The 16,858-nt window shown below is 41.1% G+C and overlaps 1 protein-coding gene across 1 annotated transcript in view; it reads right to left on the reverse strand.

Moving 5' to 3' along the window:
* Positions 1–16,256, reverse strand: part of VCPIP1 (valosin containing protein interacting protein 1) — a 30,256-nt gene extending 14,000 nt beyond the window's left edge. The window contains exons 1-2 of the mRNA XM_063079774.1: positions 13,297–16,256; positions 1,499–1,585 (exon numbers count right to left, since the gene is read on the reverse strand). Coding sequence (XP_062935844.1) covers positions 1,499–1,585; positions 13,297–16,009 — 2,800 coding nt within the window. The 5' untranslated portion in view covers positions 16,010–16,256. The remainder of the gene's footprint in view (positions 1–1,498; positions 1,586–13,296) is intronic.
* Positions 16,257–16,858: the final 602 nt, after the last annotated feature.

Here is a 16,858-nt window from a genome sequence, read left to right on the forward strand (position 1 = left end):
AAATCCAATTATGATATTTGAAAGGCTATCCAATTATGACCTTTGAGAGGTGATTGGATGGTGAGGACTCTGTCCTCATGAACAGATTAGTCTGTTAATGGTTTAGTGGATTATCATGGATGCATGGCAGGGGCTTTATAAGTAGAGCACATGAAAGAGGTCTTGCCATCCTCGCCATGTGATTGGCTGCATCACGATGGGACCATCCAGAAGAAGGCCCACACCAGATGCTGGACTTCCCAGCATCCAAAACTGTAAGAAATAAATTTTGTTTTTTTATAGATTACCCAGTTTCAGGTAGTTTATCATAAGCAATAGAAACAGACTAATACACCTGTATACTTAAAAAGGGTGAATTTTACTATATGTAAGTTATGCCTCAATAATACTTAATAATATTTTAATATTTTTAGGGGAGGAGAGGCATTCTTTGGTCCCTGATTCAAATAAACCAAGAGAAGAACACATTTTTTGAGACAATCAAATACCAAGGAAATTTAAACACTAACTAGATATTTGGTGATATTAAAAAATCATTGTTCATATTTTTTAGGTATGATAATGGGATTGTGGTTATTTTTCAAGAAGAAAAAAGAGAGCCCTTAGCTTCAGAGATATATACTGAAGTACTTACAGATGAAATCATATTATGTGTGAGATTTACTTTAAAATAGTCCAGTTGAGAAGAGGGTAGAGATGTACTGATAATTGTTGGAGCTCGTTGGTGGGTAAATGGGAGTTCATTATATTACTTTCGCTACTTTTGTACATGTTTGAACATTTCTACAACAGCCAAGTTGGAGGGGTTTGTTTAAGAAGGAAAAAAAATGTGTGAGGAAGAGATGAAACCACAAAATAGAGATTATGCACTTAATGTCTACGTAGGCTAGGTAGGTAAAATAGTGACATAAACCAGAGTGATGAGTCTGGGACCAAAAGCACTCAAGACATCTTTTAAAAAACATGTGCGCTCCAAACATATGTGCTGGCAACCTCTCTCTTAAGACCTTAAAACTCTGAGGATACAGTTATACATTTGCACACAAGTGTTTATATCTTTACAAACAATGCACACACAATGTAAAAGAAGTTAAATGTAAAATGAGCTGTTCCCTAAAATCTAGAAAGCAATGAGGTATATACTAATCGTAGTCAAAACACACAACAAAAATACCATATTATCTGGTTCTGGATAGTCACTAGCATTGTGACCAAATCTGCTTTCACAATCTGTCTTTAGTTGTTAAGAATCATATACATAACTTAATTGAGAAAATAGGAGCAAAAAAGTGATAGGAGATTTTTAGTAATATAATAGCAGAAAACATATCTGACCATCAGAATAACAATTTATTTTAACTAGGCAGACTACTAAAGAAGATTATATACCTAAAATTAACTTTGGAAATATTTTTAATACAATATTATCTGAACTTTCTATTTTATAACAGCTTGAGTGGAGATATTATCCAAGAATAAAATCAGAAATTAACCATACCCATGGTTTTCTTCATAATATTGTAGAATACGCCACCCTGCTGAAACATATGAGGAAGTCCTTTTGCATAAGACCATACATCTTCTCCTGTTAAGACAAAAACAGATGCAGTATTAGCAACAAACAAAAGAGTTCCACCCAGGGTTGCTTTAATATGGATTAGCCTAGACCAAAGATTGGAAGACAGAGCTCCTAAATGAGTGAAGCAGCCTGATATAATAACATACAGATATGATATGGAATGACGGACTGTGACACACTCAAAAATGCATGGCCTATCAAAAGGTGACACAGCCACTGTCAAGTGCTGTCTGTCATGGAAGAAAGTAGGCCCAGTATGTCAAGACCATGTGGCTTTTCAAGAGAAGCCACACATTCAAGTTTTTAATATAAATTCTCCCAATTTTTCAAAGTAGGAACTAATTCAAAAATATCTTTAAAATTGCATGAGTTAATACTGGGCATATTATACAAATATAAATTTATCTGAAGACTCAGTCCAGCTCAAAGGAAACTAGTTTGCAAACTCTGGACTAGAACAGAAAAGATTATAGAAAGATATAATTTTTTAGAATTAGAATATAAAACTGTACATTTTATATTGTTATTAAGTAAAAATAAATGGATGGGACTAGAAAGAAAAATAAATAGACCGAAAATAAGTAATTAATTCTGTATTTTGTTGTTCTAAATTGACTTTTTTAAAACAGAAATTTAGACGAAAAATAACATGTTGAAGAAATTCAGAATAACTTTTAAAAGACCACAAAATATCCACAAACCACCATTTCACAAAAACATTTTTTCAAAAACATCCTTTGACAGTGCCTATTTCAAAAAAAAGTTTCAAATAAAAAGTTAAGAATGATAATCACTGTTAAAGAAGTCAATTAAAGAATGGAAAAACATAAAAGTTGACTTTGGTTTACAGAATACGGTTTTCTGTTTGCTTTTTTATACTTTCATTATTTTCTAATCTGCTAATGTATATGTACTACTTTTATAATTAGGAATTTTTTCAGTTAATTTTAACAAAGAAAGATTAACTTTTGTCTTTCCTACTAGAAGATTATACTGTTGGACCTGAGCTTTGAATGGCAGAGATTGATGATGCTAATTAATCATTATGTACCTGTAATCTCTCAGAGTTCTAATCCCTTCCCACATTCATAAACAGGAATATGAATTTGTGTGGCAGTTGACTAACAGTATACCAGTCTAAAGTATATAAATTTTAAAAGGCTTGGCACTTAAAGTTTCAGTTAACCAGAACATTTACTTTCACATAAACACTTTATTTACTAATGATTCATATATACTAGAATGGTTAGTATAGAAGTAAGGGTAGACACACAATTTTAATCTAAAAATTTGAATATTAATAAGAGCACTCAAATACAGAAATATTAATAACTCCTGGCAGGAACTCTGCTGAACTTATCGTTAAACTTCATTTGGATAAATTATTTCTATAGCGATAACCTTTCCTTTAGTTATTGTGAATGTTATCTAAATGTACTTAGTATTTTCTAAAAATATTCTAAGACATAGAATAGAAGACATATCAAAAAATTACATAGTAGCACTTAATTCTTTGGTAAGAATCTAAACAGATGCCAAAATGGTGAACTCCTCAGAATTGACCACCCAAGTACTAAATAAGACAAATAACATTTCTTAGTACTTTACATACCTGACTATTCCTTATTTAAGCAAGCAGATCACTACTCTGCTGCAGTGTTTCTCAACCTTGTTTTCATTATCTCCCCCAAGGAGCCTTTTAGACATTATTTTCCTATTCCACCCCCCCCCCATGATATTTGAATACCACAGATAATACTGCTAATCTTTTTCCACCGTTCTAAAGCAGTATGGTCCTATTGCTCTATTGTGTTAAGGGAAGGATAAATACCATCTAAGCCTCTGAACAGGCACTTCACATAGTTTATTTTACTCACCACAACTAAGGAAACAAGCAAGGAGCTTGCAGACAAGAACACATGCTCAGGGAGCTTGAATAACTGCCCCAACATCACACAGCTAGTAAGTGGCAGAGCAAAGATCTGAATTCTGTGTATCATTCTAAAGCTTATGCCATTTCCACTGATACTAAACCTCTTCTAGAGGTCAAGTTACATAACAACAAATTTGATGGAACTATCCTTCATCTTTTCTTACAAACTCCTGGCATCGAGACTGGCTGGAGGAAAAAAAATAGATGAATTATTTCCTTTGGTATGCAGATATATCCACTGAAATCATGTTTGTTGGTAACAGAAACAAGGAAAGGGATTAGAGATGAGGAAGCAGGGGTTGTGACACTTTGCATAAGTCCCCCACCAATCGCATATGGCTCACTCTCCTCACTGCATTTCTCTCCATCCCTCCTACTATTGCCCTGGTTCAGGCCTCATCTCCTGCCTGGATTAACTGTCACTGCCTCATAACTGGTTTCCCCTTAAATCTTGTCTTCCTCAAATCCTTCCTCCATACAGCCATCGGAGTTAAACCTTTAATGGTTTCCCAAAACCATATGGCCCTGTCCAAGTTCCTTTTTCATGGCACACAAGCCACTCTAAGAGTAGGTCCTTGCCTGCCCCTCTCCTCTCACATCAGGCCTTGCCTTAATTTTTCCAAAGCAGCACCACCAAACTGCTCCAGTTCCCTAATGGCCAATAACAGTATTAGTCATATTCTTTAAAACTCAGTTTAAGTGTTACTTCCTCTAGGATTCTTCAGAGCAGTGGATAGGTAGGTACCCTTCCTTGACGCCTCTATGTATATGAATACCACAGCCCTTATCACATTGCAGGTGAATTTAGTTTACTTTTCTGCTTCCCCTTCTAGACTAGAAGATTTTCAGATTCATGGAAAGGTCAGTGACCTATCTGACTTTCTATTCTCAGGGCCTGGCACACCGCTGAACAGACAGTAGTACTCTTAGTACTGGTAGAATGAATGTACAGAATGAATATTACAAATGAGGTCTTTCCCTTTAAACAATGCCTGAAGGCAGTTCAGAAGAAAATTAATTAAAGCAGCATGGCAACTGTTCTTCAATGTTACATCTATAAAAATGGTACCATCTGCTTTTTCTTCAAGAACCTAATAAAACAAAATCATAGCAAAAACAAAGGGAAAGAATTCTTTTTCTGCCATATCATTAGAAAGTAAATTCTTAGAGAATTAGAATAGTTTGGTGAAGCCTCTAGCAAACATTTTGTTAACTCATATTTTTCTATTGGCTTCCAATTAATTTTGCTTTATAATTCAACTGTTTCTTCACAGTACAACAGTAAAATACTTCCATTCTTAAATAATTTGAAGAAATAGTTCCAAATCTAAAGTAGGAATATGGGACTGTTTCTACTACAGAGAATCTCAAAGGTATTCATTTGCTGAAAGAACTGTTGCCATCTCTCCACCCTTCCCATACATCTCTCTCATCTAAAATGTGTCCATAGTTAGTCAAAACGGCTTCTAAGGTATACCTGTTTCTCACCTTATACTTAGTCCCTGAAGTATATTCATCCATGCAGCTTTTAGTGTCACCATCAATATTAAAGGACACCCTTATTATACACATATGTGCACACCAACTCAGTCAGGTATAAATCTATATAGACAAGGGTACCCATACACTTAAAATCATACGCACACAGAGTCTGAAAGGATACATCCCAAGCTATTAATAATGATTTTCTCTGGGAAGTGCAAATGTTAAGGAGATCTACCATATTTTACTTTATACATACTTGAATTCCTTGAATTCTTAAAAATAATATCCTAATAATATTAAGAAAAATAAAAGGTATCAAAGTAGCTGGGCACAGAAATCAATGTTTATCTTAATCTTCAAAGTATGATTATATAAAATCACCATTTACAATTACACACTTAAGATAAATATAAATACATGCATTATTTTTTATTCAACTTTATGACTGTTCCCTCATTACAAATATGCTAAGCATAAGTCACTAGAAGGGTGATTAGAAGGCAGATAAAGACTAATATATATAAGTACTATTTCTTTTTTGGGGGGAGGTGGCAGCTGGCTGGTACAACCCGAACCCTTGACCTTGGTGTTATCAACAACAAGTTGTAACCAATTAAGCTAAACAGCCAGCCCACATGTAAGTACTATTAAGTTTGAATTGTCCTTCACCCAACATTTGAAGGGAAAAAATCAAGGTGCAATAATAATATTCAGATCCAATGTAATCTAAAAAATAAAGATCGATCTGAGTACCAAGTGTGATTCTAGAAAATCCTAAGGCATTTACAACAACAGGTATTAAGATATTACAAAATATTGTACAAAAATATATTTTAAAATATATTTTTCGGGCTGGCCCATGGCTCACTTGGGAGAGTGTGGTGCTGATAACACCAAGGCCACGGGTTCGGATCCCTATATAAGGATGGCCGGTTGGCTCACTTGAGAGAGCGTGGTGCTGACAACACCAAGTCAAGGTTTAAGATCCCCTTACCAGGACCAGACCACCCTCCCACAACCAGGCACACTAAGCCAGCACCTTGGGGCCCACCCAGGGACTCACGTATGGAGTCGGGGACTGGACCACCCTCCCACAACCAGGCACACTGACCCTGCGCTTTGGGGCCCCCCCAGGGACCCAGAGTATGGAGTTGGGGACCGGACCACCCGCCCACAACCAGGCACAACATGCCACCACTTCGGAGCCCACCCGGGGAGCCGGGGCAAGGAGAAGGGGAGTGGTCCTCTCTCCCACAACCAGGCACACCACGCCAGTGCTTCAGGGCCTGCCCAGGGACCTGAGGCATGGAGAAGAGGACTGGACCTCTCTCCGACAACCAGGCACACTGCCCCAGTGCCTCAGAGCCTGCCTGGAGTCCTGAGGCATGGAGAAGGGTACTGGACCTCTTTCCCACAACCAGGCACACCAAGCCAGCACCGTGGGGCCTGCCCAGGGACCCGAGGCAAGGAGAAGGAGAATGGACCTCTCTCCCACAACCAGGAACACTGAGCCAGCACTTCAGGGCCCACCGGGGGACCTGAGGCATGGAAAAGGGGACTGGACCTCTCTCCCACAACCAGGCACACCACGCCAGCACCTTGGGCCCCGCCCAGGGACCCAGGGCATGGAGAAGGAGACCAGACCACCCTTGCACAACCAGACACACTGAGCCAGCTCCTTGGGAACCATGCAGGGACCCAGGATATGGAGTTGGGGACTGAACCACCCTCCCACAACCAAGCACAACATGCCAGCACCTCAGAGCCCACCCAGGGAGCTGGGGCATGGAGGAGACTGGACCTCTCTCCCACAACCAGGCACACTGAGCCAGCACCTTGGGGCTCACCCAGGGACCCGGGGTATGGAGTTGGGGACTGGACCTCTCTCCCACAACCAGGCACACTGCACCAGTGCCTCAGGGCCTGCCCGGAGACCTGAGGCATGGAAAAGGGGACTGGACCTCTCTCCCACAACCAGGCATGCCACACCAGCACCTTGGGCCCTGCCCAGGGACCCAGGACATGGAGAAGGGGACCAGACCACCCTCCCACAACCAGGCACACTGAGCCTGTGCTTTGGGGCCCACCCAGGGACCCAGAGTATGGAGTCGAGGACCGGACCACCCTCCCACAGCCAGGCACAACATGCCAGCACACTGGAGCCTACCCGGGGACCTGGGGCATGGATAAGAGGACTGGACCTCTCTCCCACAACCAGGCACACCATGCCAGCACCTTGGGGCCTGCCAGGGGACCCAAGGCAAGGAGAAGGGGACCAAACACACCCCCAAACCAGGCATACCACCAGTGCCAAGGAGCATGCCAAAAACAGCACCCCCACGTGGGTGGCCCACCACAGTCACCACAATAACCATGGCTGCTGCAAAAGCAGCTAGACGGCACAGCCACCACGCAGATGGTCTGCCAACCACTGGAGTCCATTCACATAAGAAGAGTCACTAGCAGAGACAAAGAAAAGAAGATGATGTCTCTTTCCACAAAACCCATTTCAGAGTGACAGAAGAAGCATCTGCTCTATGATAATACTGGGGGACCTGATCACATCTCTCAGCATTGGACAGATCATCCAGGTAACAAATTAACAGAGTAAACATTATTCTTTCAGAAGGAGAGAAGAAATCTAGGCAATTAGAGGGGGGAGGGGGAAGGAATGGTGGAAGGGGAGAGGTTGGACAAGGGGCATAAAGAATAATTATGATTTATAACAATATATATGCTAGTAATACTGACTTAGTCAACATATCTCAATGTTCAACCCCAAAAGTATGTATAATTGATTTTGATTCAATAAATAAAATAAATTATTTTTAAAAAAAGATCCCCTTACGTCATCTTTTTAAATAAATAAATAAAATACATTTTAAAGTCATACAGTTCTTTCAGGAAGAGAGAAGGTATATATATCAAAAGCAAACAGGCTTCCCGACTTTGGTCAAGATGGCAGAATAGACGGTCCCCAGAGCCACTCTTTCCCACAAATCAACTAATTTACAACTATTAAAAAGCAATGACAGCCAAGCTGGGGCCGCTAGAGCTTGGGGGAAGAGGAGGAGAGACCTATGGAGTGCATGAAGGCCAGAGAAGCCACGATGAGAGAAAGAAAGAACCTCTCTGACCGCTTCAAGCCCCAGCCACTTCCAGGCTGGAGCTGCTAAGCACACAAAGCAGCTGGCAAAATCTGCAGCTGTGCCCTTCAGATGAAGTTGCATGGAGGCAGCAGGGGAGAAGAGGGCCTTGGTGGTTCCCAGGCAAGCAAGACCACTAATAGGGTTCCCATAGACCCACATAGGACCAAGGAGCCACAACAACTGAAAAAAAGGAGCTACTCAGAGGCCAGTGAGTCTTTGCAATGGACCAGCATACAGCCCTTCCCATGAAAAGTGTTTGCAGCATGGGCAGTAGGGGAGATGGGCCCACCAGGAGAACACTGGGACACAGCAAGGACAGTTGATCTGCCCCCCAATCAGTAAAGGTCCACTCAGAGGAGACTGGTCAGGAATACAGAATTGCATGGGGTGCAGTCTGATGAAAAGACTCAGGCCCAGTCCAGTGTTTCTACACAACCCAGGTGCATTGGTTTTCACTAAACCCAGAAGTCCTATAAAGTCAACCATTAAAACCTGAGCTGCATAAAAAGCCTTCCCCAGGGAATCAAGAGCAAAACAGCCATTTAACTCAACCACAGAACTCAAGTATTGGTCCCCACCGGAAGTTCCTCCACTTAAGAGGTAAGCAAAGGACAACAAATTAGTTCCAGCACAGAGTTTAAGTGGCGAGAACAGCAAATAATCTAATGCAGAACTGAAAGAAAAAAGAGTACACACAACCAGACACAAAGTTTGATATTAATTAGTAAAGGTCTCATTTCACCAGAGAACACCTATAACAGCTAGAAGGACTGGTTGTTCCCCAGTAATGGGGAACAACCAGGCACACCGCCAGCACCATGGGGCCCGCCCAGGATCTGGAGGCATGGATCTGGGAACCAGACCCTCCTCCCACAACCAGGCACACCACCATCGACACCACCAACTAGGTAAGGAGCATGCCAAAAACATCACCTCCATGTGGGTGGCCCATCATAGCCACCACAATAACCATGGCTGCTGCAAAAGCGGCTAGATGCCACAACCACCAAGCAGATGGTCTGCCAGCCACTGGAATGTACTGACACAAGGAGACTCACCAGCAGAGACCAAAGAAAAGAAGAGAATGACTCTCTCCACAAAGCTCATTCCAGAGTTACAGAAGAAGCATCTGCTCTATGATAATATTGGGGGACCTGAACACACCTCTCAGCACTGGACAGATCATCTAGGCAACAAATCAACAGTAACCATTACTCTTTCCGAAGGAGAGAAGAAATCTAGGGTAATTAGAGGGGGGAGGGAGAGGAAGGAGGGAGGGGGGATGGGGAGAAAATGGACAAGGGGCATAAAGAATAAGTACAATTTGTAACAATATATATGCTAGTAATATGGATTTGATCAACATATCAATGTTGAACCCCAAAAATATAATCAATTACTCAATAAAAATTTTAAAAATAAATTTTTAACCAAAAAAGGCAAAAAAAAAAAAAAAAAAAAAAGCAAACAGGCTCCCCAACTCCTGAGTGGTTGATAACCTTTGTAGTAAAGTGAGGTAAATATCACAAGTAGCCTAATTCCATTTAAGTAACTCCAAACTGACAAATTCCATTTTTCACCTAAATCTGTCTTTACCTCTTGAGAAAAAAAAAAAACTAGAAACTTAACAAAATATAATTCTAAAAATTATTTTTTAATTAGCCTTGTATTTATGATGGATAATGTATCACCCATTACATCTATCACATAAGAAAATACACAAATAACTGGTCTAGGAGAAATTTTAATAACATATTTTGCAAAGCCAGAGTAAGAGTCATTCAAGTCAGATATAAATAATGAAGATGACGGTCTGAAAAAAATTAAGTTCAATAACCTACAGTAGTCTGGAAAAAACAAATTAAAATTTGAACTATTACAGGTAGAACACTGTTATTCCATTTTATACTACCATCAAAAGATTCAAAATGACTAGTTCCATGAATGGTTTGTATTGAGCAAAGGATTGATGTACTTATTTACTGTTTTGTTGATATAAATAGACAAATTCTATTTAATGAATATTTTATTTAAAAACAAAAGAAAGGAAAAATAGATGTCCTTGACAGTCAGCCTATTCAATGAAGATATACAATCCGCGAAAGCTGGAGATGTGCTGGTGAAAGCTATAAAAGTATGGGATTCCATCAGTTGAGATCCTGCAGGTAAATTTATGGAGGGCAAGGACTGTGTCTCATTCATCTTTGTACCCCCAGCACAGTCTTGAGCTCACAGCATACATTCATTTTGCTGAAATAATCTGCATTCATTCATTCAACAAGCATTCACTTGGCACTTAACTATGTGCCAGGCCCTGTACTAGGTAATAAGGTATTCAATAGTGAATAAGATAGGTTACGGTCTCCAACTTTGTGCACTTTACAATATAGTTGGGGAGACAGATGCTGTGAGGGAAAAGAACGGGGTATAATTACAGAGGGAACCTACTTATAATGGTCAGCAAAGGACTCTCAAACCCTTAGAAAGCCTAAATCTAAATGAGAAGGAGCCCGCTATTTGAACAGCCCCCAGCATAAAGCTTGATGAGCTATTTTCTAAACTAACATACAGCAGCTTAGCTCACATTTGGTAATACACAAAGTAATTTCTGCACTTTGAAATTTGCAGTTTTCTAAACAAGCCCTGTCATTGTCCAGCCCTTTCCAATCTAAACATCAACAGTCCTTCAGAACTCTTTATATAAGGTTATATGTATATAACTATGCCCAAATTGACATTTTTATAAACATATCACTTTCACATATCATATTCTTAATATCTTCTATATAATTCAAATATAGCTATAAGACAATTAGAGGGAGAAAATTAATATTTATAGAGAAACTAATACAGGCCATGGCACTGTCTTAGTACTTTTAACAGAAAGTCTCTCAAGTGCTACTTCTATAAAATTAGCAAAACACTCTTAAATTTTATGTTGGCAGTGGAAGTAGATTTAAAGAAATATGTGGGTTTGTAGGGGCAGCACATAAATGTTGGAGGTGAAGAGGGAAGAGATCAGAGCAGAAAGACATTATCTTGGTGGACTCATTGCAGTCCACAGTCTAGTTCTCAGATATTCAGGTCCAAGAACTTCAAACCAAACTCACAAAGTAACTAATTATAAACCAGAATTATATTTTACTAATTTTTACTATGAAATATATTATTATGCTGATCTGACTTTTAAGACTACTGATCATAATCCCACCCATTCCAGTTTATTAACCTACATTGGAGAACACAGCCTTCCAAGTGAACATAATCCTTATCTGCACTCTCACCTGTACATCAAAACTTATTATCAGGAAGCTAAATATGTAGTAAGAAGAGATGCTTGATGACTATGAAATCAGTAAAGTGACAGAGATCTTTCAGCCAGGCCATGGTCAGGATTGAGCAAATATTCCTGCCATTGAACAGAGATTCCCTTTCTAGTTACCAGAATTTTCATGAACCCCAGATAATGTATCTTTTTCCTTTGTACAGCAGTGTATAAACATTGCCAAATTCTGCTTTTCAGACTCTTTTTCAACGTTCAGTGCTGACCATCCATTCCATTTCTGCAGATACAGTCTTTCTTTAGATATGTTAATGTCATCTATTTAACTCACTCAAAAAATATTTCAAAGTCCCTACTACCTGCTGGGCATGATACAAAGTGCTGAGCATAAAAGTGAGAGAAGACATGAGCCACATCCTCAAGAGTTCTATTGAGGAAGACCTTCTCTTTCCTGTTTTAACCTGGGAGATTGCAAGTGTTTTAAAGGGCTTTCTACACATATCTAATTCTATCTATTCTGTGAGGATGTTACTTAATTTTCAGCGTTCTAGGAATATCTTAACATTGTCCTTATGTACCAACTACAAGAGGTATTTTGTATAGAGGGGGCAACTGAAATAAGTACTGGGAGTTAAGGAGCTTGCCCGAAATCTCTAAGTTAATAAGTAATGGAGCCAAGATTCAAATTCTAGGTCTTTCTGACTTCAAAGATCACACAATCTTTCCTCTATTCCACGCAGTCTCTAAGAAATAAAAAACTCCAAGAGATAGAAATATGTAAAGTGCCTAGGACAGCTCCTGACATATTCCCCAATCCAATTACTACATCTGCCAAACTAAAATCAGCAATATAAAGTTATAAATTTATGCAGAGTTTTTAGATCTATTAACTACGAGGCCCACATCTTCATTTTGGTAGGTCAAGGCCCAGTTCACTGCTATTTATTACTCTTAGAAAAAAAGAAAATCTAGATCACTTTTCTAGTTGAAAGCTCTAATCTCAGCAAAAATAAAGCCCTTCCAATATTGAATATATTTAATTTTTACTTCATACTTTAAGACTTAATAAAGCATGTTAACAATGATTTTAAAACAGATTAAGCAAATAAAGATAATGTAAAAAGTGCACCATTGGACAGTATCACAAATTATCTAAAGCTTTAAATCACACATTTGGTCGACAATATATTCTCCTTTAATTTATGCTGAATTATTAAAAAGAAATATTTCTTAACCCTATTACCATCTATTTCTGTTTCTTATGTTTCTCACGAACTATTAATAGTTCATTTACAATCGATGGCAAAGATTCACTGAGCAGTGAAATTACTTAAACACAAATCATAGTATACAAATAAGAAAAATGTAATAAACTCGGGAAGGAAGAACAGGAAATGGAAGAGAGAGGGTATTAGGTGGAAGTGCAGTGGGAATATAAACGCCAGAAACTGCAATTCATCAAACAGGAAGTCATGAAATCACATGACATGCAGGAAAAAATTTAAAAATAAATGAAAAAGGGGCAAGGTGGGCAGGCTCAATACAGCCTAGAAGAAAATGAAAAGGCTTGAAATAGATACAAGTCTGTTTTTTTAAAAAAAAAACAATTGCGAGAATAAGATATTTAAATAATCTGGTGACAGCTGAGGACTACTTTCACTTTCTAGTTATGTTTTCCGAGTATTTACCCAATAATTACATTAACATCTATCCATTAACTGTCAAAACACTACAGAAAATAATTTTCTCCTAGTATAATCAAATATTTACAATGGCCACCGATTTTACCCCCAAAACGACAGAAAAACTCAGTGTATTATATTGACAAATAAGTTAACATACACCATTTGAGTTAAATTGATCTTACCCATTAATGTTGCTAAAAGACACAAGGAGTACATTTCTTTGTCAGCTTGCTCCTGAAGTTCCTTAGATGACAGTTTACCAGTAACAGCAATCTCTTCTTGTTTCACAGTGTGGGCTGAGTGTGCTGCAGCAGACTGACCACCTTCTGCTTTACTTTTTAGAATATCTATTGTAATTCTGTCACCATGCTGTAAAGGAACTGGCTCTTTTTCCATTCCTGCCTGTGGTGGCATTAACTCTTTAGGAGGAAAGCCATATCGAATGCACTGTAAATATGGAGGAATGTTGAATTCTCTGGCTATGCTTTCCTGAAGTTCAAAAAAGGTTGTTGAAGACTTAAGTGTAACCATGGACTGTCGTCCATCATTAGTTGTTATTCGGATCTTCTTCTCCTTGGAAGTTGTAGGTGAATAGGGAGACTTGGTAGGGGTAGCTGGTGCAGAGGATGGACCATCACGAATGGTACTGGGAGAAACAGTTCTGGGCTGCCCTTTTTGTTCTTGTTTTAACTTCTCTGTTTTCCGTTTCTGCATTACAGAAGCCTGTTCTGTAATATTCTGTTGAATAGTTCTTTCAGTTTTACTCATGTTTAACTCCTCTTTGTGCAAAGTTTTTGTTTTCTGTCCAGTAAGAATAATTTTAGTTGGGAGCTGAGACTCTGATTCTTGTCCTTGTACATCTCCAACTCTTTGGGCATGAGCACCATCTATATTTACAGGAGTATAATCATCAGGATTCTTTTTGGCAGTCTGATTCAATATAGTGTGGACAACTTTCTGAACTAGGATTTCACTCCCAAATTCTCCTGGAAAGTGCTTGGTAACAAGTTTCATTGCAACATCATAAACATTACTATTCAAAGATGAATCACTTTCATACTGGAACCAATATACTGTTTCTCTGACCACTCTTCCACCCCATTCCAAAGTAATAGGGAAAGCTTCTGGTAGATTGTCATACTCCTTACCATCCCAAAAGTGTTTGAATCCACAACCACACTTGCCACCAGTAGACCTAGAATTAGTTCTGTCTCCATCCAAATACACAATAGATCCATCTCCTCTGACCCTTCGCACAGATGTGCCATGGCACCAATTACAGGCCGTTAGGTTACTCAATCCATAGTCTGGTACCAGAACATCTTTCAGTGAATCATATGAGCAAACCAAATTGTTCAAGGGAAAGCTATAATTTTTGTCAGGCCTCAGCTGTCCATGAGTACTTTTTGCCAGGTTATACAGTTTCCCTCCTGGAGCCAACCACTCTGGAGGAACATGAAGTTCAGAAAGGGCACCACAGAGCAAACATTTGTGAAGGCGATTATCCATTACTGCTTTTTTAGCAGCCGCTGTAACTTCTTCAGGCTGAACTCCTATCACCCCAGTCCTTCTGTAGAAATACTGGTGGACATCAGCAACCAAACTAGGATGGATACCGTGTTTGTCCATAAAGACTTCTTCCATAGCAGCAACAAGCCTAAGTAAGTATTTATCTTGCAAACTTCTGTCTCCTCCAATAACACAACCACCATCCTCTTCAAGTTTGATGTACTTTTTAATAAGGTCCTGAGGCACACCCCATGCTTTAGGAAGCAAATTCATAGGTAGTTTGGGCAAAGCAGCTCCTTTTATGCCTACCAAGGGGATATAATGGTTTCTCCCAGAGCTACTCCAGGCAATACAGATTGGTTTGTTCAAATGACCATCTCTCCCAGTGCACTTTTCTGCAGGAATGAGCCCAGGCAGAAAGGTGGCTGAATAATCACCAGAGCTTCTCATGCCACTGAGGGAATCTAAGAGAATAATAGGACGATGTAACACGTTGGCAAGACCAAATATGTGGATGTTCCTCAGGCCCAATGGAACACCCTCAGGTGGTACAAACAGAGGGTCACACTCATTGATAATGTCCTCCCACTCCGCGGCATCAATGAAGTCATGGAACAGGGCTTGATATCGGGCCAAGTGCTGCTGAAAGTGCTGTTTAAGATTCTCTCTCAAGGCATGCCAGAAGAGCTCCCGGCCTACTAGAGCCCGAGATACAGCATGCACCAAGCAGTGTCCATCCCCATCCACATGCACTGGAATGAGGCATTCCTGACTTTTATTGGCCCGCTTGATATCCTCAAGAGTGTCATGCAAATATAAAAGGCTTCCGGAGCGGTCCTTGCCATAGCCCACTGTGTTAACATGCTCTGGTTCTATGAGGAAGGCGCGGTCACCGAGTAAAGCGCAATCGAACAGTTCGCCCTGGTTCATATCCCGGAGAAGCTTGGCCCGGCCTGTCTGTTTGTCCATTCCATAGCGAGCTAATATGGGCGACAACAATTTGCAGTGGTAGTTGGAAAGGCCCATTACCTTTACCAGTTCCGTGTTCTTCTTGGGTGCCCCCGTCACCCCGAGCAGCGCGTTCCGCAGCAGGTTGTGCAGCACTACGTCCGGGTCTGTCACCTCCTCCACCCCCAGCAGCTGCTGCTGCTCGTGCCGCTGTCCGCACTCGGTACACTCAATGCTGACAGAACCGGAGGCCGGGAAGAACAGACGCGCCTGGCACTTCGGATCCGGGCAGCTACCGGAAAGGATTCTCCGGTCTCTCCGCTTCGAGAGCCCCCCCGGAGCAACCGCCGCCGCCGCCGCCAGGGACGGCGGAGTCTGCGGAGCCTCAGGGGGAGGAGGTGGCGGCGGCAGCGGAGGTGGCGGCGGCGGCTGAGACATAGCTCTCGGCTCTCGTTTCTCGCTCCGCGTCCCAAGCGACCCTCAAAGGCTCATAGCCCAGACCCCCACCGGCCCGACTCGGTCTAGTCCAGGCCCAGAACAAATCACTTTCCTTTCCCTACCAGCTCCTCCTCCTAGGCGAAGGCGGAAGCGCCCGGACGTTGTTTCTCTCTTTACTTCTCCAGTGCCGTAGCCGTTGCCCCGAACGTAACGGCCACCACCCAACCCCGCACTCACACTCACTCACTCTCGCTCTCTCTCCCTCAGACACACAGACTTACACGCCCTCACTGAGAGTGCGCAGGCGCAATTTCCGCTATGCCTTCTGGGAATTAGAGTCTCCTATCCTCTCTCCTGGCCATCGAGTTCTAGGATCTTGGGTCCAGAAAGAACTACAAATACCGACAGACCATGCGGTTCATAGCCCGAGGAGAGGAGGAAGAGGAAGGCAATAGGAAGGGGGGGACAGAAGGAAAGATGGTGACTCGCGTCGCCTGCCGGAAGTTGTAGTTTTAACTGGATCTCATTTGTCGTCTTTCCCACTGTGAGACCCAAGCGAAAGAGTCTGAGAGACCACATTTCCTAGGATGCCCTGCGGAGCGTCCGGTCGCACTTCCCTTTTAGGCGGAGGGGAACAGGCAGGGAAGCTTGGTAAAAACAGAGTTAAAGGGAGTGGGTGTCGGAGCTGAGGGTCTGAAGTTCACGACTGCTAGAAGGGGAGGGGGAGTGGAAAGGCTGTCAGTGAAGAAGGTACAGTAAATAAATGTCCAGGAATATGACGGGCTGGGAAGTTGAATGAAATGGTCTAGGCTAGGCTGGAGGTCATAAGAAAACGGGGGAAATAGTGAA

This window comes from Cynocephalus volans, chromosome 15 (assembly GCF_027409185.1).
Source record: "Cynocephalus volans isolate mCynVol1 chromosome 15, mCynVol1.pri, whole genome shotgun sequence".
NCBI lineage: Eukaryota > Metazoa > Chordata > Mammalia > Dermoptera > Cynocephalidae > Cynocephalus > Cynocephalus volans.